Source organism: Saccostrea cucullata, unplaced genomic scaffold, assembly GCF_032062105.1.
Source record: "Saccostrea cucullata isolate Sc308-1 unplaced genomic scaffold, CSIRO_AGI_Scuc_v1 ctg532, whole genome shotgun sequence".
In the NCBI taxonomy this organism is placed as follows: Eukaryota; Metazoa; Mollusca; class Bivalvia; order Ostreida; family Ostreidae; genus Saccostrea; species Saccostrea cuccullata.
The window spans coordinates 134,077-158,120 of NW_026936742.1; the positions used below are offsets into that span (position 1 = coordinate 134,077).

The window sequence follows — 24,044 nt, forward strand, 5'->3', positions numbered from 1 at the left end:
CCGACTTCCTATAAACCAATGAAATACATGGAAATTACCAATATCTATAACATTCAATTTTCTAATTTTCAAAAATAGATATAAAATTAAAAGTAAGGATTTTAAGGAAGAATGCATGAATAAATGTGGTCCTAAAGGAATGCATTGTTAAAGACAATATGTGTGACATTTTTAAGAACACACTGTATAACTTCATTATTTCTTATTTCCCTTCCCTACAGTAAGGTGTAGCTCTTCATTTGAACAAGCTTGAATCATGTTTACCCACTGTTGCTTTGTGGCAAGTTTGATTGCCTTTTGTCTATTGGTACTACAGAAGAAGTCACAACATTTGAAAAGTTTACTTGTATTTTAACCTTTTCTGCAAGTAATGTATATTTCCAGTAAAATGCCATTATTACATAAGAGAGAAAAAAGGATTTCACATAGACTGTTCTGAAATGCAACCAATTTCATATTTTTCTAATAAAAAAATGAACTTATACGTCAATCTTTCACTTTGAACCATGGATTCATGTAGTAGATTAATTAAGGCATATTGTTCCAGAAACACAAACAATAACAAGCTGATCAAAATGTACAACAAAATCAAACTTGAAATGTTTTAATCTTTTTTTTTTGAGATCCGTTACACAGATCTGAGTAGATACCTACAAGAGGGGCTCAATACAGCTACAATTCTGTTTTACAGATACATCAAAAAAGCACAACATTCTAACCTGGTAGAAAACTTGGTGCCCCCTTCTCCTCTTCAAAAAGATCAACTTTAAAAAAAAAGCAAAAATGGTGCTTGTTCATTCTCCAGTCTAAGTAAAATGAGATCCACTTGCACACTCGCTACACTACATTTATGTAACATCTAACAATATTCCATTTAAGGTCATGTCAGAGTTCAAAACTCTATCAACCAATCAAATCATTGCATGTAAAATCATTGTATATTTGTTGAAGCAAATAAGTCTAGAGTTGTGCTAAATTTGACCTCTGACATTACCCTCTATGGGATGTTGTAAGATGTTAGTGTAGCAAGTATGTGAGCAGATCTAACATCTAATTTTAATTAGACTGGTTCATTCTCCTTTTCAAATTTTGTTTGATACCTCAACATAATTAATTTTGTGAACAAATAAATGTATAATTAAAGGTAAACTTAGTTTCAAACTCTAGTGATCTGGTTGTATGTAAATTCAAATAAGATGTATAAATTATTTATAAAAGTCATTTCAAAAGATTCTCAAAATGGGCTTAGACAGAAGTATCTTTAATTGCGACATTTTTCAAACCCCAAGTTTTTTGCCAGGTTTGAATTTGACAACACATTATACTCATTTAATGAGAATACTGACATATTTCTATATACAGAGTACATACAACATTGACCATCAACAAACATTAATGGAAAAATTGGCAACAAATTAATAATACTTGTGAAATACTATCATACAAGTAACAAAGCAACAAACCTATTTTTTTAATTAAAAATTTTGAATGCATGTTTTCATGTGTGAAAAAGTCCATAATTTATGACAAAACAGAGCTGAAGAAACTGTTACAAAAGACCTTTATAAAATGAGGTAAAGGCTTTTATCAGATCAGAGTTTTACAAAAGCAGGGAGAATATCCCCACCTACTTAAAAAATAATCTTATCTCACAATTTTTATAACAATGTGCTCATTTGGACATGATTAATACAAAATGGCTTTAATAATAAAATTATACATTTTCATTACTCTAACAAGTGTCCTAATAGCACCTTCAGATTAAAATGCAGCAAACTATAAATAATGAATCTGTAAAATGACTAAATGTCAACTTAATTTTAGCAGAGATAACGTATGCAAAGACACTTAACACAGTTTAAAAAGTCAAAACAAACCCCTGTGAAATGACTGTTAAATTAAGCAAAAATATTGAATACAATGAAGCCATAAATATTTTAAGAATTGTAGTACCGGTAAATAGAAATATACATACTTTGTGCATGTACATATATTCAAATGAAGTAAAATGTAACATAAAGATTATCCATATGAAATTTAACTTTCACTTGTATATAAAATAGGTTTAATGTCAGAAACTTTTTTTCCTATACATGTACATATACCTTTGCTCTTTGTCATTTTACTTTTGTTGAAAAGGCAAAAAATATTTTTGATCAAATATTTAAATAAAATTTTGGCACATTTTAATTCCGTAAAAAATATTTTCAAACATTCCTGTGAATTGGTGATTCAATAAAGAAAATTCACATTTTTCATAGCCTAATTAAAAGAACTTCAAAACTCAACTAAAATTATTTACAAATTTAAAACATTGCAATTTTTCTTGCAGAACAAATGATTGTCAAATTCCTGTATTTTTTCTATTATAATATCTGAACTATTTAATACCTGTACACAGGGATATTTTCACCTACTCAAAAAATAAAGCACTAAAAGTAATTCTTATAACCTTAAGACTTGGAGACAAATTTTACTTTTACTTAAAATTATACAATTAATATATGTAGGTTCCAAGTCTAGAATGATTACAAGTAAAACACTGGTGCTGAATACAGGGACAAGTCAGGAGACCTGGCACTGAGAATACAGGTAAGTTTACACATCACATGGAGTTCATACAGGTGAGCTAGAAAGGATTCATCTTCCATATTATATAGCACTCAAACGATATAAACAGAAAAATAGTTAAATGAAATTGATAATGAACAAATGATCTCTATGTCACTTAATGAAATGTTCATAAACAAGAATAAAAGAGAGAGATTACACCTCGTCTGATTTTTACCATACTCTAGAGGAAATACTTTCAAATCCTCGATGGTTCATGATGATACAGACATGCAGTTAAATACTGCTCAACACTCAGCAAGTCTCTTCTCAGTCACTCTCACTGCGAAATTCACCCTAGCCTCTTAAAAATATCACAACATATCTGATTTCTTAAACTATTAATAATTAACAATTAACGAAAACAACTCTTTAACAACAGTCACCAGATGTAATTCTGCTCCTTAGAGTTCTTTTGATTTTCTTCTTCAATATAACCTTACAGTTGTCACGTGGTAGCGATGGTTGTCTGCAGTGCTGATATTGCTTCAGAAGAAATCTGTGTGGTTGTGAGATGTGGTGATGCGAATAACATGGAGCCTGAGGGGGTACTATCCAGCCCCGTCCCCTCTACTGCACCTTGAAGTCCCTGTCCTGCCATCTGTGAATTGTATTCAGCTGTCTCCATCCTCAGTATGTAGGGAATTATACTGTCTATCTGAACACTGCCAATTAGGCCCGCAAAAAATAGTTCCTCCATGACACTGGGACTCAGCGAGTGCAGAGCCGGGAGGCGGAGTAGAAGTTTGGCCAAGCGGTCAGGATTGGAGGGGTGAGCTTGTCGAATGTGATTGGCTAGCTCACGCTGGGCTCGTTCCTGCACTCTCTCAATCTGCTGAGCATTTGGAAGGGATGGAGTATCTGCAATGTTAAATATTGTCTCATTGTTTATATTATCTATATTCTTTCTTTGCTATTGAAAAGAGTTTTGGTACATCTTCAAGATCATGTTGTTGAATATCGGAGGTAGTTTTAAGTGAGTGGCTGGACATATATTATTTTATGTACTCAAAACTGAATTTAAATGTTTTTTGGACTGCTCTTCAATTTCATTCAATCATTTTTATATACCTACTGCATGAACTTATTGAAGGGATGTTAAACAGAAGTAAACAGAAGTAAAATTTATTCAATTTCCAATGCATAATGTTGAGCATGACTCGTAAATAGGCATACACCATTTTCGATATCATTTTATACAATACATCAACACCAGGGTATACTCTTCTAATTCGTTACACCTGACTGCTTTATTGTCATGGGTATCGACGTGGAATGGCGACCCGTGTTCAAGCTGGTTACTGTAAATGTATTATATTTAGCATGTATGATATTTGGGGGAAATTGACTTTTGAATAAGTTAGCGTACATTTGATTTAGCGCATTTCTTCTTATTCTTATCTATGTGTTTACGTGCAAGACATTTAGCTATGTACTTGACTTAGCGGTTGCTGCAATCTGCCAAAGCCGCTAAAAAGAATACACATCCAAATGTAATAGTTTACAGTATCTTGCATTGTCTTTGTTTACATTTTATTGCAGTTACATGTATTTGTGTTTGTTTGTATACTGCACTGACATGTGCAACTGTTGTAAGTGTCTTTGATATCTTACTTTCCTGCATAAGACGAAGTATCAGTTATTTTTGTCACCACCGAGTGCTGTTCAGCATACGTCCCTTTGATTAATTCCCCATAAAACATCTGAATTTTTATGACCTACTGCATAATGAATGTAAACATGAATTGTATAAAGCACAAGAAAAAAGTTTAAATAACTTATAAAGGTTGTAAACATGCATTGTGTACCTGGAGAAAACAAGACCAGAGCTTTCAGATAGGCAAACTCCTCCGAGTCCATCTGTAGGGCTTCCAGAGATTGTATGTAGTTCTGAAGCTTCAGGATGTGGTCTATCACTATCTTCACTCGTTCTGCCGAATTCTTATCTGAAAAGGTTGACAAAGCTTTATATTTACATTTCAACTTCTGTCATTACTTAACCAAGGGTGAAGCAAGCAGTGTGTTTAAAATATGATTACTCTTGCTCCCCTACAAATATATTGGCAAAGTTCTTTTTTTTTTTTTTTGCAGTGGGAAGGCAAAATATCCTTCCAATCCAAATGTAAAGTAAGGTGGACAATGGCACTATGTAATAAAGACTACATTACATAAATACTGCAGTAGATTACTTTACTGTAGTGTATAATTAAAGATTACATTATTACAGATACCACTGTAGTATGTTACAGATTACATTATTACAGATAATGTTGTAGACTACCTAGCTGTAGTGTATTACATTACAGATTACATTTCATACACTGCTATAGATTACCTTGCTGTAGAGCTGTCTGGAGGTGATTCAGTATGGCCATTAAGATAGTGGAGAGAGACATAGACTGTGCACACTGGGCCAGTCCTAGAGTAAAAAGCTCACTCCAACACGACTTCACTAGAACTGTCTGTATGTCTTGACTGTAGGGAAAAAAGATTCAAGTTTTACAACTTTCTTTCCTTGTTTGTGGAATTTCTCACAGAGGTGAAAAAGGTGAGCATGGTTTACCATTTTACACATGAATGGACCATATTGAACAACAAGAACCAATTACAAATTGATAGAACCTTATCTGAAAAGTGATTATTTTAACTGAATCTAATAAGGCTGAACTCACAATATAGGACAAATAATAAAGCAAGTCAATTTATATTTCTTAAGTTGAATCTTAAATACGTTAAATTCTAAGTTAAATCTTTAGCAGAAAGTGAGTTTTAAACAAGTTAGTTAAGATTTGATTTAGCGCATTTAATTATGTTTCTATTTATATCTACATGTGCATGACATTTAGCATTGTACTTGAATTAGCAGAAGTTGTTTTCTGCGAAAGGTGCTAAAAAGAATACAAAGCTAAATGTAATACGTTTACAGTAAGTTAACTTTTTTACCCACCTGAGTACATGAAATGAGGGGATGGAACGTGTCCAGTGCATGGACAGAAAGAGGAGTCTGGACGCTGTTTCACAGATGTAGTGGACATTGAGATAGGCCGGCATGGGGGAGGGGGTGGTCAGATTAAAGGCAAAATTCTGCTGGGTCAGCACTGGACCTACAGTAGAGGTACAACTATTAAACACATTTTTAAAAATATAAATCAAAGAAATTGTTTTGTGTGTAATTTTAAAACATGAAATAAATTAGTAAAATCAGTTTGATTTTCAAGTTTACATTCAGTAATATATCATTATTAATGCACTTTTGGCATAACAAGAAGTCAGTGAGTCAATGCTCACTAGAAATATCCCCACTCTGATCTGAATACATATACACTATAATGTTAATAAACACAAGGCAGATGCACAAATAGGAAGTTGACATCAGATTCAAACAAAAATTAATCCCACCATATGACATTTCTCAACAAAGTATGTGCTTAAATCTTAAGCATCTGCAATGAGCAATTGCTAAGAAAACTGCATCAAATTTTTTTTTTGTATGTTTCGGATAGATGCACAGATAATAAAAAAATTTGACATCAGATTTGAACAAAAAAGAATCCCACAGTATGGCATGCCTGAGCCTGTCCACAAGTACCTGTGGTTGTAATCTACACCAACACTGAACCTTAAGGTACACTAGTATTAATGGAACCTTTAAATGATAAAGTAATGCAGAAGATTTTCTCTGAGCAGTCAGGTTTATAATTCATTAAAGATTAGAAAACCTATGTGACTCTATGTTAATGAGCTTTGATATATCATAGAAAGCCCATGCCGCAACATTTCCTTTCTGTGAGAGATAAGCCTAAACATAACTCACCGTCCACTTCCACCACGATGGAGTTTTCTCTGCTGTAGTCCGGTCCAAGGTCCATACTTAGTGCTGACTGATCTAAACTGCTGTCACATAAAGACGACTGGTCCAGGGACTGAAAAGGACAGTTTAAAATTATGTTTTACAAATGGCAAAAAGGCATTTTTAATATACATGTGTACAGTACAAGTACATAAATAGACATACTGTACGAGTACTAAAAAAGCGGGCTTCATATTTAAGCGACTTTAACACAGACAAGAATGCACTAATTCATGAATACCAATAAGAAATCATTTACTAAGAAAAAAAAGGCATGAACAAGTGTAGCGGTAATTCATGATTACGCTAACAACTCTATACCGCTTGATTCCGCTAAATTTAGTAGCGTGACTGGACAGATTTAGCCTATTGTATAAATATACCTGTGGCTGGACAGCTTTAGCCAGTGTATCGAAGGCCTTGGCAGCATTATTAGATGTATCTCCCCCCAGTCCTGTGTCTCCATTAGAGGGGGTCTGCTCCTCCTCACTGTTTTTACTCATTGTTGCTAATGTTGTTACAACATTGGCTAGTGTGCTCAGATCTAAAAATGAAAAATCAGTAACATTAAAAATATTAATCATGTCAAAGTACCTTAATCATGTTAATATTTTTGTGTTCTTTCATTTTAAGATAGCGTTTCATGCAAATGTGTAAAGTAAAACTCGGTTATAACAAAGTCAATGGGACCTATGAAATTACTAGGACATATCCGTAATTCATTATATCCGTATAAGGAATTAGTGAAATTTTATAAAGCTGGGGATCCAAGATAATTTTGCTATATCCATGAATTCGCAATATCTGTGTTTGTACATATGTTTTCTACCTGTAATGATTCAGTAGAGGTATCTACCTGTACACCTCTACCTGTAAGGTGATTTACCTGTACACATCTACCTGTAAGGTGATTTACCTATACAATATACCTGTAAGGTGATTTACCTGTACACATCTACCTGTAAGGTGATTTACCTGTACACATCTACCTGTAAGGTGATTTACCTGTACACATCTACCTGTAAGGTGATTTACCTGTACCTATCTAACTGTAAGGTGATTTACCTGTACCTATCTCCCTGTAAGGTGATTTACCTGTACACATCTACCTGTAAGGTGATTTACCTGTACACATTACACATCTACCTGTAAGGTGATTTGCCTATACACATCTACCTGTAAGGTGATTTACCTATACACATCTACCTGTAAGGTGATTTACCTGTACACATCTACCTGTAAGGTGATTTACCTGTAGTTGTGGAGGTGGGGACTATCCCTCCCATGATGACATTACCCTGGTCAGTGTGGACGATTCTCTCCTGTAGATTGGCCAGTAGATTACTGGCTGCCCTCTGACCACTGCCATCTTCTAGCTGCTCAAAAATAAAATTTACAACTTTTGTATTTATTACAAAAGAAAAGTCACTTTAAGTTAAAATGCAACTTCTGTATTGATAAGCAAGAATTTTTAGATCAATAAACACTCATTGATAAGTGACAAACATTTTTTAACAAATCCATTATATTACATGACCTCCTCCCCCCACCAAAAAAATAAATATTGTGGAAATCTAAAATTTTGCTTGCCATTTTCAGAAAGTATCTGTAGATCTTTATTACTTTCACCTATCAAAAGGGTAGAAGACTACCAGTAACCACTGTCACATCATGAACACTCATCTTCTTTGTAAAGGTGGGGAACAGGATGGACTGACAAGATCCCTATCTGATCTACATTTATCTTTCCAAAATACTGTAAATCACGTTTTATTTGTGAGAACTTTATTTTCGCGTAATTACGTGAGACAATGAGCTCGCGAAAATTTCATTCTCGCATACATGTATAAAAGTATTCCTTACGATTATATAGAGGAAAACAGCAATTCATGAAAAATATGTCTTGCTAATAAAGAGTCAACGGCTATCTCGTGAAAATAAGGTGTCGCGAAAATTCATTGATCTACAGTATGCAGGGAGGGAGGCAGAGGGGCTGTTGAGATTTTTGAATAACAGAATTTTCAGAAAACCGGTAAACATAGAGAGGGAGTAACAAGAACTGGTGATTTAATTACTACATACCTTTCCTGAAAATATTGGAAGGCAGGTTAAGGCTACCTAAAATTGAAATTCTTTTTCTCAGGCCCGCGCACATCCTTTTTAAGGTAGCTGTATTGCTAATCTTATTGTAATTTTGATAAAAGAAAAAGTTGGTTTTGCGGAGACCAATCCGGAAAAAAAGTTCTGTCCTTATTTTTTCGTAGTTTAGTATTCAAATATCACTTCCGGTAGCCATTTTTAAAGAGATTTTGGCTACTTCGTTTGAAAATACGTTCAAAGACATTGCCTAACGATGTTAAAACGCTGATAAGCAATGGATAAAGCAAACCATTTGATCAGACATGAAAGGTATATCTGTGATTAAAAAAAATCATCTTTATTTTAAAGAAAATTCGAAAATTAAAATAAAAAAGAAAACCTCCCTCATCTACTTTATTGCCAATAAAATGATAAATAAAATGCCTCCCTCCAGTGATCTATATTGGAGAAAATTGGCCTGAGAACCAGAGAATTCAATTTATATAGCCTAATAAACTTCTTGATAAAATGAAATTTTGTGCGAAGGTGAAAGGGGGAGGGAGGGGTTGTTATACTGTTGAGATCTTCACAGGACATAATATTCCAGTAAACATAAGGAAGGATGTAATAATTTTAAGAGCTTTAGATGATTCCAGTGATTATACAAAGGAGGCAGAGACTTCAGGACTAACCTTTCCAGTGAATAGAGAAAGGGAAGGGTGATAATTTTAATATCTCTTTATGATATACCTTTCCAGTTAATGCACAGAAGGATGGGGCAATACTTTCAGATCTTTCCCTGACTTACCTTGCCAGTAAATGTAGGGAGGGAGGCAGAGGGACTGTTGAGATCTTTACGGATGTAGATTTTCTGTGTGGATGTAGCGACTGCAGAAAACTGTCTTTGATCTTTCTCTGGAGGTTTCCTCTCCTGTTGTACAGCTACATAGCAAAACAAAATCATCTCAATTATCATGTCTTCAGAGTAGTGGAAAACTGCCAGTCATGCTGGCAAATCAAAATACCATCAATGTCTGTCAAAATGACCGGCCCTTTTTTTTGGTTAGTTTTAAATTTTCCTGTTATCACCATCTCACTTTCTAGATTCCAGCTCAATTATCATACAGCAAGAGATGTTTTTAAAACACTAATGTCCCTCTCTCCCCCCCCCCCAATTGAAATTTTTCAAAGTTCAAAAGGGGATAACTCTGTCAAAAAAGGTGAGATTGTACCCAAAACAGAAATTGACCTAGATATTCATCCGATATATCTGCATACCAAATTTCATTTCAATACAAGCAACGGTTGTGAAGAAAATGAATGGAAACAAAGTGGACCGACAGACAGCAGGAAAGCAATATGCACTCCCTTCTTCGAAGGGGGGCATAAATATAGGATGTGATTGCACAATCATTTACTTTACACAAGATCAAGGCTAATGAAAGTGAAACTAGCGTGGCGTCATGACTCATTAAATTTACAACTGGGGTGAAAAAAAAAAAAAAAAAGTTAAAAAATCATACAGGAACTGATGTAGACAAGCTTAAATTTGAAAAAAATGACAGAAAGAATTGAACCCAGTTGAGGCAAAGGGTAAATTTAAGACTCCCAACTGTCCAGAATTTCAGTTTTCATTGATTGTTGATATCTTTATCATCCATAGACAAAACACAGGGCGAATTTCTTTAATTAATTTTTTTTAAACACATTTTCTAAATTTATATAAATTCCCTAATTCATAAATGTTTCCACAAAATTATGTTTACTCTGCTGAATTAGCATATCCATCTACCCAAAAACTGAAAAGCGATAAATTTAGTATTTTTATGAATGCAAAGCCGAAAACAGATGATGCCTTTGGAATTGAGACTGAGTATATGAAGTAAAAGATGTATTATGAAGTAAATACATGATAATATTTTATTTTTTCCTTTTCCCTTTGTTTTTGTTTATGCGACTTAAGATACCGGACTGGCTTAAATCTCTTCGGATCGGCTTATTTTGTCTTCTTGCCAGTCCAAATGACTGGCTACAGGAAAAAGTTTTCCACAACTCTGTCTCTTACTCATATTCCTTATTTACCAATCAATCTTAAGAAAATCTTCAAAACACAAAAATCATGAATCTTTATAAATCTTACAGTATCCAAAAACAGAGAAAAAACAAAGCTGGTGGGGAACTTCATCTGATCGTCAGACACCAATTGATTAATTAGAAAAACTAAAAAAAAGTTTAAGTAAAGAAATCTTGATTGCCCACATCACAACATGACTTGAATCAATCATGTATCAAGCTGCTTGATGATACATTTAAATTTCTCCCTTTCTGTCCCTCTCGCCATCTGCTGAGGGCAGACGTTTAAGAACTTCTCGCGATGGGGAAATAATAAAGGCACTAAGACCCTGTGACGTTAAGTTCTGAATCATGGTAATTTGACTTACATTCTGCCCTCATCCCCACAGCTAGACACTTTTGTAGCCGGCAGTACTGACACCGATTTCTGTGAGGCTTATTCACGGGGCAGTCTTTGTTACCACGGCAGGCGTATCCCAGCTGTTTTCTGATGCTACGTTTAAAGAAGCCTTTACATCCTTCACAGCTAGTGCAGCCATAGTGACGACCTGTTGAACAAGGAAATATTATATGCCGATTTCACCTCCCAATTATATTATTGTTATTTTCTTTTACTTTGGAATATCTCATATTAAAAATAAATTCTTTTATTTTAGATAAGTTTTGTTGATTTTCTTAATTAAGGAAAATTTGTCTCTGTATTACACTGGTCATTTAATAAGTCACCTTAAAAGAAAAGACAACTCTGATAAATCATGAAATAAAAGTTGCATACATATACAGTCACATGTATATGCATAAAATGTTAAAATTTGCGAAATAAAGAAGTTGTCAAGAAAAGTTGTCTACAGTTAAAACTTTCTGTCAACATGGCTTTTAGGACGATTTTCTCCCTAGTTTGGACTTTCATTAGGGCGTGGCATTCTCGGAGCTACATAATGGCAAATACTAATAGATTTTCATTGGTTAAGAAATTAATAACATCAGGAACTTAAAATTGTTGTTGACAACGATGAGACGACTTATGCCCCACCTCTGTGCCATGAGAGAACTTTTAATTGGCTATTTACTACACCAGTTGACATTCGGCCACATTTCTATCATATGTATATTTCAACAGTGAAGGAAAGCTGTGTAAATTTCAGAAGCTATTTAGGTAACGTCGAGAATGCCACGCCTTACTGAAAGTCCAAACTAACATGACTAAGCATGTAAATTGTAATGGTCCTATATCCAAGAAATGACGCATAGGTGTCCAGAAAATTGTCCAAACCATATATCCTTAGATTTCTTTTTCAATAAAGTTTTGAATGATCAATGTGAAACACAAGGGATATAATTTACCTGAGTTTATGGAGAAGACAAACTTACCAGATGCCTTGTCTCCACAGACAACACACGGTTCAAACTTGCTCTCAAACGTTGCCTTCTGGACTTTTTCTCGCATCAGATTTTGTTCATCTCTCAGTCTCTCTAACCTTTGATTGTGCTGAAGTTCCTTGACCAAAGAATATAACTATTTAAGATACACAAGTTCATACTAATACTTCAACTATACATAAACAAAGTTTTAAAGATAGACAATAATGTCAGTTATCATGTGCAGAGGCTTGACTGGCAAAGAGAGCATGACAGCATCAGGTCTTAACCCTACCCATGATTACGTTCAGTCTGATAATGCCTACTCTGCTCCTTCTATGATTACCTACTTGAACAGCCCAGTTTATGGAGGCCAAGTTAGCATTGATTACCTAAAGACTGAAAATATATATACCTTCAGGGATTTTCCACTACCCCTGAAGGGCCAAATATGGGCCCCATTCCCAATTGCATAACCCCTCCGTTTTTCCTATGCCTATCTTCAATTTTTGAAAGAAGAACTCAAAAAGATAACCTGAACATAATTCACAAAATACAAACATGTTTAAGTTTGGAAATTTGAATGAAATCAGGGATTTATCTAGCTATTTTGTTTTACTACCGTTTTATATGTAAAGGGGAAAAATGAGAGCCGCAGGCTCGATCTGAGCGCCGGAGGCGCGAGTATTCTAGGGGGGTCCGGGGGCATTGCCCCCCCCTGAAATTTTTTAAATAAATGGAGCAAAATCCTGCATTCTTAGAGCTTCTGAGGGTCATTTGTAAACCTTTACAAAGGCCACAAAAACTTCACTTTTGAGACAAAATATTAAATAACAGAAAAAAAATTTAAACTAGGTCAGTACTTTATTTAATTTTTTCTCTCAATATATTTCACAAATCAATTCCGTTTTTCATGTTTCACTACTAACATTGTATTTGTTGTTACTCCATTCTTCCGATTCATAGTGATTTAAGCTCCATCTTACTCATCTACACTTTTCTTAACTCTGCAATCGCATACGTATATTTTGACATCATGGACATGGTACATGTTTACCGATTCAATATCAAATAGAAGCTTGAATAATCTACTCTCTCTTTTAAAAGCGTTTGAATGACTAGGATGGTGAATTAGGATATGCTGTTAAACTTCAATCGGACAAAAACGGAAAATCTCAGTACGATGTTTTAAACATTCTCCGTTTCATCGGAGAATTTTCTATCTGAAAAAGGGAATTTTTCAACTTTTTCAAGAGGGGAAAGGTACCGTTTACCGGTAGTAAAAACAGCCTTGATAAATCCCTGGAAATGAACAAAATTTTGAAGAATCTAGGGTAAAACTTTATTATAATGATAAATTCTCTGATTCATAGTTCTGAGTAACTATGTAAAAGATCAATTTTTATTCATCTTAAGTATTTATTTCCTGAAAAACTTCATACAATAAAATTTCCCAAAAAGTGATAAAATGTCGTAAAATTCCCAATTCCAAGGGCCTGGGCCCCATTCCCAAAAGTGAGTGGAAAATCCCTGACCTTAGTTTAACAGTCCAAACTATGGGGAACAGGTTAGCATTTAACACCTACACATGATTAACAATGTCTATACCTTAAGTTTAACAGCCCAGTCTATCGAGGCCAGGTTAGCATTGATTACTGACAATGTCTATACCTTTAGTTTAACAGCCCAGTCTATGGAGGCCAGGTTAGCGTTTGGCACCTGGATAACCTGTGTTGGTAGAGCCCCCTCCTTCAGCTTGGCTGCTAGTTCTGGGGGAGCCATTAAAATCTGTTGTCCACCATTATTGTTCACACTGCTCGTGGATGGCTAAAAAATATCATACATAAATAAATACTTTGCCTGTTTTTCAAATCTTCAAATATGAAAGAATTATTATTAAATAAGATGTTTTTTCAGAAGATAGTTTTAAGACAATTATACATGGCATATCTGACTCTGAGCTAAAAAATAAAAATACAAGATGAAGTGTAGATTTTCATGATATTTGTTAATTACATTCAGATTCAAATTTTTATCCATTTTGAGCTTCAACATCCCCACCTTTCTATAGTTAAATTGACCTTAAACTGTGTCGGCTATTTAATTCAGAGCCGGAAATAAATTGTTTATTGTTTTAAATGTGATATCTATGAAACGTGATTTATTTAAATTGTGTTATTTACTGGAAAGTCCTATCTTTATATAAAGAAACAAAACAAATGGAAAGACCTTTTTAATTTGAGTTAGTCTGAACTTATAACAAATACGCCATATATGACTTTAAGAGAAAACTGTGACCATTTGTGCAAAGGAAAATTATAAATTAATCAAAACTTCACAAAATTAAAATACCAGTAATCTAAAAAAAATAACAGGTTGAACTGATGTTTTCATATATTTAGAATTATAGTGATCATGTACCAAGTGACTTGTAATGGGCAGAGGGGCGCACTGATTTGAGGGCGGGGCGCAGCGCCCCTCTATTTCCCCCTAGCTGGAACACTGAAGTCTTACCTGCAGGTTAGAGGCAAAGTTGACAGGAATTGGGAATGAGCCCGGTGCAATGGTAATGGTGTGAAGCCCAGATACCCCTGCAGTGGAGGATGAGGAGGCATTCACAACACTGGAAAGACTCCCAAGACTGGAGGGGTTGATGACATGAATGACGTTCTCTGGTGATATTCCACCCCCTTCCATATTGATGATGCGGCCAGTAGAAACAGAAGATGATGTGGACGGGGATACAACGCTTGAAGTGACACTATGTGTCCCCTCCTCAGAACTCATCTGCTCGTCACTGTCTTCTCCTTGTCATGGAAAATAACATAATTACTTATCAAAACCTAAAAAGAATGAAAATCCCCTCTCTCCTCAAATATATTTATTCACAAAACATAAAACCTCATTCTGGGGCCAATTTTCCATAGTAGCCCTCCATATATACCTCACCGTGGGTGCAAGGAGCTTCATGGCTCATTATTAATTTTATAAAATAATTTAATTACAAATGTTCAAACAATCTACATGATTTAGTTAAAAATTATATATCATTGTTAACAATCAATTATTTCAAGTTACATATGTAAATAATGTTCTTTTACAAAGTGTTAACAAACTTTTACAGATATATCATATAGCAAATTTTGAGTCTTCAAGTGGCTTAAAACAATTTTTTATATTAACCTTCTAAAATTACCATTTTTCCATCATAATTTTCAGTATTTTTTTTTTTGACGTTTTTAATGATCATCTCTTGTGTTAATGACTTCTGGTGACATTTTGTGGATATGAAACAAAACGCAAAAATCAATACACAAGCCAGACACTAATTAGCATAATGTATGCACATGACCCAGTTCTGTCGAGAGTTCTCTCTCGGAGGACAAAGGTCATGCAGAAGTCGGGCAAAAAAAAAAAAAGGCAGGTTCTGAAATCAAGATTTCCATTTTTCACTTTTAAAAATGCACCTTTCCCTCCATACCATGTTTAACCATACAAACCATATCCTCACCGAGTTATATTATTTTAGATATGCGGTGACCGTATCGCCAACACAGGTATCGAAAGGTCATGCACTCTTCCCATGTGTTATTGGCCGTGGGGTTATGTTTACAACACGTCAAAACAAAAAGGAAATATAGTTAACATAACTTGTCAAGTATAATTACATTTAAACCACAAGAATATACTTTTACAAGCCTTTGATATATCGACAATTCTGTCTTCTTGCCATTTTCGGCAACATTTTCATCACTCTCTGTCGAGTTCACTGGAAATGGCGGCTGCCGAAGCGTTGAAGATCCGGGTTGCCCAGGAAAACGTACGAATAGACGACTGATGAACGGCTTAGTACTTATGTTTGTCTCTCTTTTGGAGTATGTATGCTAAGTATTTAATTTAACCTTACCTTAGTGTGCCAAATTCCTGTTTTCTTGTAAAATGTTATAAAAGTCTTGATGCCAAGGAATAAAGGTCATAGGTTGTGACCTGCTGTTGTACGAGCTCTGGATTTGCTAAATTTTGATTGGTTGAAAATTACATCACGAGTGTCTTTACGCGCGAGAAAACAAGCGAGAGTTTACAGCGCACCTGTTATCGCGCAATGTAAACAGGAAGTTGTTCTCAGAAGCATGTTCTGCATCAGCTGTGAGGTTGGCGTATTTTTTTCTTTTTAAACATTAAGCAGGTTTTTATCTCCGACCCTAATGTCAAGTATTTTTGACTGAGGACTAAAGTTGATTAATTTGTTCTTTAACGCTCTGTGAACAACTTTTTTCTCCTAAACAGCCACATCGACCTTATCAACTAATCATTTAAAAATTGCTTCAACAGGTCTGACTCACTAAATTTAGTTGATTTGTGTTTGATGAAGAACTAAATTCAAATAGTTGACATTGAAAATAACAGTTTAATTTAGGATGTCATTTAAGAAAAACCTTGAATACACTTTTTTAACCAGTTTAAAAGTCAAATTTCTGTAATATTTGGGGGGAGTATCATATATATATATAATATCCTATAAATATGTCCTCAAGGGAATTTCCACTCATGTGTCAAATATATTTATTGATGAGAATTTTTGATATGGTTTACAAGTATAATTATAGTATTGATTGAAATCTAAAAATAAACTCAAGGTTTGCATTTTTTCACATCTATCAAGAAGAGAAATTAAAGTGTTTTAATATTCCATGTTGAAATTCAGGTAAGTTACTTACAGTAAAACTCATTTAGTATGAACATGGATATTGATATTGTAAATTCACAGATATTGCTAAGTTATCTTGGATCCCCAGCTAGTCCTTATACAGATATAACGAATTACAGATATAGCAATCGGATTAAGTCATTTCTCAATGACTTCGTTATAAGTGAGTTTTACTTACATTGTACAGTTGCATATGTTGAGAATATTACTTACCTAAATATTCAAATAAGGCTCTGCTTCCAATCTCAAAAATGCGTTCCATCGATTGTACAAATAGTTCAAATTTCATGACTTCATTAAGTTCAAGCTCATGGAAACCACTTAGAAAGTTTCAATTGGTGTGTGTGGGATTTATCAGTTTGTAGGAGGCTGAGTGTCTATTAATCTTTAGGGAGTCCTATTAGTCTTAGAAAATGTAGTAGAGGAGTTTCTATAATTTTTAAGGTGTGTGATGGTTGTGGTGGGGGTGTTCCAGACTGTAGATGGTAGAGTTTCTATAAGTATGCAGGGGTCCAATAATAAGTCTAAGATTGAAGTGGGGAAATTTGTGTTAGTTTTAAGTTAGTGGAGATTCCATTTTTTTTGGGGGGGGGGGTATATCCACTTGTTTCTAGTAGAAACATGGAATCTCCACTAACTTCAACCTAACTTAACTAATTAACTTACAAATTTAGGGGAACTTCTTTTAACCTAAAAAGTTACTTAACCTATTAAATTAGGGAAATTTCATTTAACCTATAAACTAATGGAAACTTTGCTTAAGAGGGCTGGGTGGTTGTGGTCATTTTCAGACTGTATTGATCTCTTTTAGAACTCCATATAAAGACATACAAAAATGATCAAATTTAAAACTAAAATGGAATTTTTCTTTGCAAAATGATAGTTGACAGCTTAAGATATCATATTCATATCTATGGAAATCATTTATATCTGATGGTCTATTTGTTTCTGTCAAGTCGAGAAACAAACAAGTTTATTTTTCTTGAATTGATGGAAAAGGCCTAGTGAAACTGTGATGTTCTGATTGATGAAATTTGTTTATTAGTTCAGCCCCCTCTTTGAAGGAAGGAAAGGACAGGAATGTATTTAATATTTTCAGAGATTCGATAATTTATGCTAAATTAAATGTATTTTGATGTATGAACAAGCATTTAAAATCAGAGTGTATACATGTACACATGTACTGGCGTGTTGTGAAAATAATTATCATCCTCAGGTAAATGAGTGTATTAATAAGGTTCAGTATTACAACGTTTGAAGTACATACATTCCTCAGGTACAAACAAGGATGAGAGCTTGTCATTGGTTATTTAATTATTAGTAAGCCTTTTATCAAGATTGATTTAGCCTTTCTTACATATACAGGAAAAGGAGTTAAAACAAGAGATCTTTAACTTTAAAGGTATTTATTTATGTATAATATCCTCATTTCCTACCCATGCAATAAATGAATGATTCGATTTTTTTTAATTATAGTAACTTAAACTGAAGGTGTTATCAAAATATAAATTAGGGAATAACTATCTTCTAATTTGGTATTTGCCACCATTAATGCTGATTTAACGGTCGCAAACTGAGTTTTACAGGCGATGCGAAAATGGAGCCGGTAAAACGGATGTTTGTGACTGTTAAATCAGCATGCACTGTGGCAAATACCAAATTAGAAGATAGTTATTGCCATTCTAATGCAATCCATGCATTTTGTCTGTTATTTACATCTTATTTTGTTGAGGTTCGTTTTATAAAATACGTCATGGAGCATTTTGTTTTTGCATCGCCCTATTATGACGTCACAATGAAAAGCTGTCACTCACATTAATGCTCGTTTTACTGCTTCAAACATCAGTGCATTAGCCAATCAAATGATGTTTTACAAAACAATTGCATTAGAATTTGGCATTTGCCACCATTAATGCTGATTTAACGGTTGCATACTGAGTTTTACAGGCGATGCGAAAGTGGAGCTGGTAAAACGGATGTTTGCGACTGTTAAATCAGCATTAATTGTGGCAAATACCAAATTAGAAGATAGTTATTCCCATTTTTTACAGGCGATGCGAAAACGGAGCCGGTAAAACGGATGTTTGCAACTGTTAAATCAGCATTAACGGTGGCAAATACCAAATTAGAAGATAGTTATTCCCATTCTAACATGTCTAATGCAATCCATGCATTTTGTCTGTTATTTACATCTTATTTTGTTGAGGTTCGTTATATAAAATACATCATGGAGCATTGTGTTTTTGCGTCGCCCTATTATGACGTCACAATGAAAAGCTGTCACTCACGTTAATGCTCGTTTTACTGCTTCAAACATCAGTGCATTAGCCAGTCAAAAGATGTTTTACAAAACAATTGCATTAGAATTAATATTTTACCTCAAAAATTTTCAAAATGTTGATTACTGTCCAACAATTTGAAAGTATTCTCAAATATAATTATTACTTCATTAAAATAATTCAAAAATACAAAATGTCAACTTGATTATTGTCTAATACATATACTGTAAAAAGTATTTTACTATGCAATATTTATATACTTTTGTAAGTATCTTTTTAGCTCACCTCAACGAAGTTGGGGGAGCTTATGTAATACCCTCGGCGTCGGCGTCGGCGTCGGCGTCCGTGTCGGCGTCCCGGGTTAAGGTTAAGTTTTTTGGAGCAGTTTTCATTTTAAGTACTTCTATGTCCTATATTGATTAGACATGCATGGAAGATGTTTCTAATGTGTTTCATTGTACCAGTCAAAGTTTCAGATGCTGCAATTTCAGCAAAGGAATGACCAGGTTAATGTTTTTGGAGCAGGTTAACATTTTTGGTGCAGTTTTGGGTGTAGGTCTCATTTTCGAGTAACTATAAGCCCTATGTTGACCAAACTTGCACAGATGATACATCTAAGGATGTACACCACCAGACTTGCTTCGGATGCTGAATCTGACCTACATTTTCCAGTTGAGTGAACAGGTAAATGTTTTTGGTGCAGATCTCATTTCAAAGTAACTATAAGCCCTATGTTGACCAAACTTGCATGGATGATACATCTAAGGGTGTACACTACCAGACTTTTGGATGCTGACTCTGACCTACATTTTCCAGTTGAGTGAACAGGTTAATGTTTTTGGTGCAGGTCTTATCTCCAAGTAACTATAAGCCCTATGTTGACCAAACTTGCATGTATGATACATCTAAGAATGCACATTACCAGGCTTGCTTCGGATGCTGAATCTGACCTATATTTTCTGGTTGAGTGAACAGGTTAAAGGTTTTGGTGCAGGTTTCATTTCCAAAATACTATGAGCCCTATAATGACCAAACTTACATGGATGGTACATCTTAGGATGCATACTACTAAATGTGCTTCGGATGCTGAATGTGACCTACATTTTCGGGTTGAGTGAACAAGTCAATGTTTTTGGTGCAGGTTTCATCTCCAAGTAACTATAAGCCCTATGTTGACCAAACTTGCATGGATGATACATCTAGGGATGCATATTACCAGGCCTGCTTTGGATGCTGAATGTGACCTACATTTTCCAGTTGAGTGATTAGGTTAAAGGTTTTGGTGCAGGTTTCATTTCCAAGATACTATGAGCCCTATAATGACCAAAGTTGCATGGACGATACATCTAAGGTTGCATTCTACCAGGCTTGCTTTGGATGCTGAATCTGACTTATATTTTTTTGGATGAGTGAAGAGGTTAAATTTTCATGCAAGTTTCATTTCTTAGTAACTATTAGCCCTGTGTTGTTCAAACTTGCATGGATGATACATTTTTTGCACATTAATAGATTTGCTCTAGATGCTGAATTCAAAACATCTTTCAGATAATGTACCAGGTAAAAGTTATGGGTGCAGTTCTATTACCAAGAAACTATAAGGCTTATATAAACCAAACTTTCCCAAATGATGCATCAAGGGATGAAACTCTCAAACTTGCTACAGATGCTGGATTTTAATCACATTTTTGTGACAAAGAACTAGTTTGAAGTTTTTATATAGGTCTATTCCAAAGTATCAGATCAAAATTGCATAAATTTTGAATGTACACTTTTTGTTGGGTTATTGTGTGACTTTGCCTTACTTAAATTTTCGTTGAGGTGAGCTCTGTAATCTCTGATTACCTATGTTTTTCCTTATATAGTAGATATTTGTATAAAAATTAATGCATTTATCATGTTTACCTGTATATCAAAAAGTATATTTAACATGTTTTCAGTTTAGTATCATTCTTTTATAGAATGAGGCAAACAGGAAGTGGACTCCTTTGGTTCCTGTTTGTGTTTACAGTTGCATGCTGGGAAGACTACAACTTGCCAAGAAGCCACTTGTCTTTCTTTTTGCATAACAATCCAGAAATAAAACAAAGATGTCAGGAGGATGAAGCTTGTCCATATAAGGTATCAGCAGTCAGGGCTAGACACTTAGGACTATCTTTATATATGCATGCATATACTGACCTGATCAGTTTTAAGCTCATCTCAACAAAATTGGGGGAGCTTATGTGATACCCTTGGCATCGGTGTTGGCATCCCAGGTTAAGGTTTTTGGAGCTATTTGCTATGTAAGTAGTTCTATGCCCTATATTGATCATACGATGAAACATGCTTCTAGACTAGTGTGTTTCATTATACCAGATGAGGTTTCAGATGCTGCGATTCAGCAAGGGAATGACCATGCAGGTTAATGTTTTTGGAGCAAGTTAACATTTTTGGTGCATTTTTATGGCGTCGGGCTTGCCCGATCGTCATCTAGCGATCAGTCAGGTTTACGCGACCGCACGTGTCAGTGGATGCATCCGTAACAGAAAATAGCAACAGCTGTAAACCAATTTCTTTTAAAACGTTCACAATGAATAATTGCTTGAATATACAATTAAATCAATTGTATCTTCAATTAATACTATTACAAAACAACGATATTATGTTTAATTTTTACGCAAGAAAAACGTTATGGTTGTTGCGGATGAATTTATAGAGAGGGTTGTATCGAGTGACATGAATCACATTTTGGGACCAATTAATGTAATACAAACAATCTTAAATACGGTAAAATAATTACAAAATAAACAAGAATACAACAAGACTATAAAGATTGAATTTCTTAATCTTAGCTTTACTTTTACGATCTTCAATCCAATTTTATCCAAACAACCGACGATATTGACCAGTAATGCCAGTATTACTGTATTTATCCATTTCCTCCATTTGTTTACAGCGCCCTATCGCAAGTCGATCGTAACATTAGAGTCATGGTTGTAGTTAAGATGCAATCACTATACAACAGAACAACGCTCTGACAATGGCAATTAATTAAAATAATTTATGAAACCCTTCATATGTCTTCGATTGACTGAAAAGAAATTAGATTGATATAGAGGATGGACATTTCTGACGATGTCTGTTCAATTTGAACCCTGACTCATTCGGACCAGGACACAAGGCTATCAGGCCCTATACTGTATTTGTGTTAAGACTGTTTTTTTTAATTTTATTATTATGTTACCGGAGTCACTCACTTGACCTATCTGCAGATCTTTTGAAATTGTTTTTCTTGTTCGACGCCATTGAAGCCTTTCAGGCTTTTGATTTGGTGTAGGTCTTATTTCCAAGTAACTATAAGCCCTGTGATGACCAAACTTACATGGATTATACATCTAAGGTGCATACAACAAGACTTGCTTCGGATGCTGAATCTGACCTACATTTTCCGGATGAGTGAACAGGTTAATGTTTTTGGTGCAGTTTTCATTTACAAGTAACCATGAGCCCTATGATGACCAAACTTGCATGGATGATACATCTAAGGATGCACACTACCATACTTGCTTTGGATGCTGGATCTGACCTACATTTTTCAGATGAGTGAACCGGTTAATGCTTTTGGTTCAGTTCTCATTTCCAAGTAACTGTGAGCCATATGATGACCAAACTTGCATGGATGATACATCTAAGGATGCACACTACCAGACTTGCTTCGAATGCTGGATCTGACCTACATTTTCTGGATGAATGAACAGGCAGGGTTCGACACTAACGGTAGCCCGCTGGCCCGGGACAACTGAATACTGAGGTCGGGCTACCAAACATGTCTTTAAACTTGCCCTGCAGGGCTACAGTAAATTTACTCACTAAGAGCAAGAAAATAATTATAATTTACACACAATATACCTGATAATTGTTAAATTTATTTTCAAACATGTTTTATCATTATAATTATTATTTTTGTAAGTCAAAATGTAAACTTTAAAGGTGACTCAAAATACCCTAAATGATTATAAATATGGAATTTTTCGAATAGAAAAAATGTCTAGATACAATCATAGAGTAACATAATTTTTTACCCAAAATACAGCCAGAATGCAGGATTTTGCATCACTATTTTCAAAATTTCCCGGGGGAGGCCCCCCGTACCCCCACCAGCAGGAGGGGGAAACCCCCTCCCGCACCTACCCCCTTCGTCGCTTTGCGACTCAGCCACCAGCCTTCGGCTGTTGGACAAGTAATACATGAACAGGGCTAGTAGAAATAAGAAATGGCTAGCCCTGCTGACAACTATGGTTTTAAAGTTAGTGTTGATCCCTGACAGGTTAATGTTTTTGGAGCAGTTCTCATTTCCAAGTAACTATGAGCCCTATGATGACCAAACTTGCATGGATGATACATCAAGGATGCACACTGATAGACTTGGGACACTGATCCCACAAACATTTTCCAGATAATGGACCAGGTTAAAGTTATGGGTGCAAGTATAACACCAAGAAACTATAAGGCCTGTATTAACCAAATTTGCATAATGATGCATCAAGGGATGAACACTCTCAAAATTGCTTCAGATGCTGGATTTGAATTACATTTTCTTGACGGGTAGCTAGTTTGAAGTTTTTGGATAGGTCTATTTCCAAGTAACTGCAAGTCCTATCAGATAAAAATTACATAAATTTTGCATTTTTGGATGTAAACTTCTAGAATATTAGTTGATTGATGGACTTTGCTTTACTTAAAGACACCATTCATTGAGGTGAGCTCTGTAATCTCTGATTACCTATGTTTTTTCAGTCTTAACGTGTTCCTTAATTAAGTAACAGATTAATTAAACAACTTTCATTTAGTTCTGGTTTGATGATCATGTTGATAAGGTAAAACTTAAGTAAAAGCTCTTGAGGAAGTGAATATTAATTAATAAATATACAAAGTCATATAAATTAATTTTTATGTGCCCAGATAGATAGATCCAGGGCGTATATTGTTTTTGTCCTGTCTGTCTGTCTGTCTGTCTGTCTGTCTGTTTGTTTGTCTCGAACTTTAACCTTCACCATAACTTTTGAACCATGAAAGATAGAGACTTCATATTTGATATGCTTACCTC

At 34.7% G+C, this 24,044-nt stretch overlaps 3 protein-coding genes across 6 annotated transcripts in view; 1 reads left to right on the top strand and 2 right to left on the bottom strand.

Moving 5' to 3' along the window:
- Positions 1-24,044, bottom strand: part of LOC134246436 (beta-1,3-galactosyltransferase 5-like) — a 109,726-nt gene that overhangs the window by 43,189 nt on the left and 42,493 nt on the right. The window lies entirely within an intron of this gene.
- Positions 592-16,001, bottom strand: LOC134246431 (orphan steroid hormone receptor 2-like). 2 transcript variants are annotated; one of them, XM_062728793.1, is made up of 13 exons: positions 15,879-16,001; positions 14,486-14,778; positions 13,643-13,798; positions 11,984-12,110; positions 10,981-11,160; positions 9,348-9,481; positions 7,713-7,836; positions 6,844-7,004; positions 6,425-6,533; positions 5,558-5,714; positions 4,946-5,085; positions 4,419-4,556; positions 592-3,471 (listed from the first exon to the last, which is right to left on the bottom strand). In XM_062728793.1, exons 2-13 carry the CDS (start codon positions 14,756-14,758, stop codon positions 3,059-3,061), a joined length of 2,112 nt encoding a protein of 703 aa, XP_062584777.1. In that variant the 5' UTR covers positions 14,759-14,778; positions 15,879-16,001; the 3' UTR covers positions 592-3,058. The 2 variants fall into 2 exon arrangements, with proteins under 2 accessions (XP_062584777.1, XP_062584776.1); XM_062728792.1 differs by lacking the exon at positions 15,879-16,001 and adding an exon at positions 15,483-15,827.
- Positions 16,062-24,044, top strand: part of LOC134246432 (EGF domain-specific O-linked N-acetylglucosamine transferase-like) — a 34,181-nt gene continuing 26,198 nt past the window's right edge. For all 3 annotated transcript variants that reach the window (XM_062728794.1, XM_062728795.1, XM_062728796.1), the window contains exons 1-2: positions 16,062-16,122; positions 20,917-21,076. In XM_062728794.1, coding sequence (XP_062584778.1) covers positions 20,918-21,076 — 159 coding nt within the window. In that variant the 5' untranslated portion in view covers positions 16,062-16,122; position 20,917. The remainder of the gene's footprint in view (positions 16,123-20,916; positions 21,077-24,044) is intronic.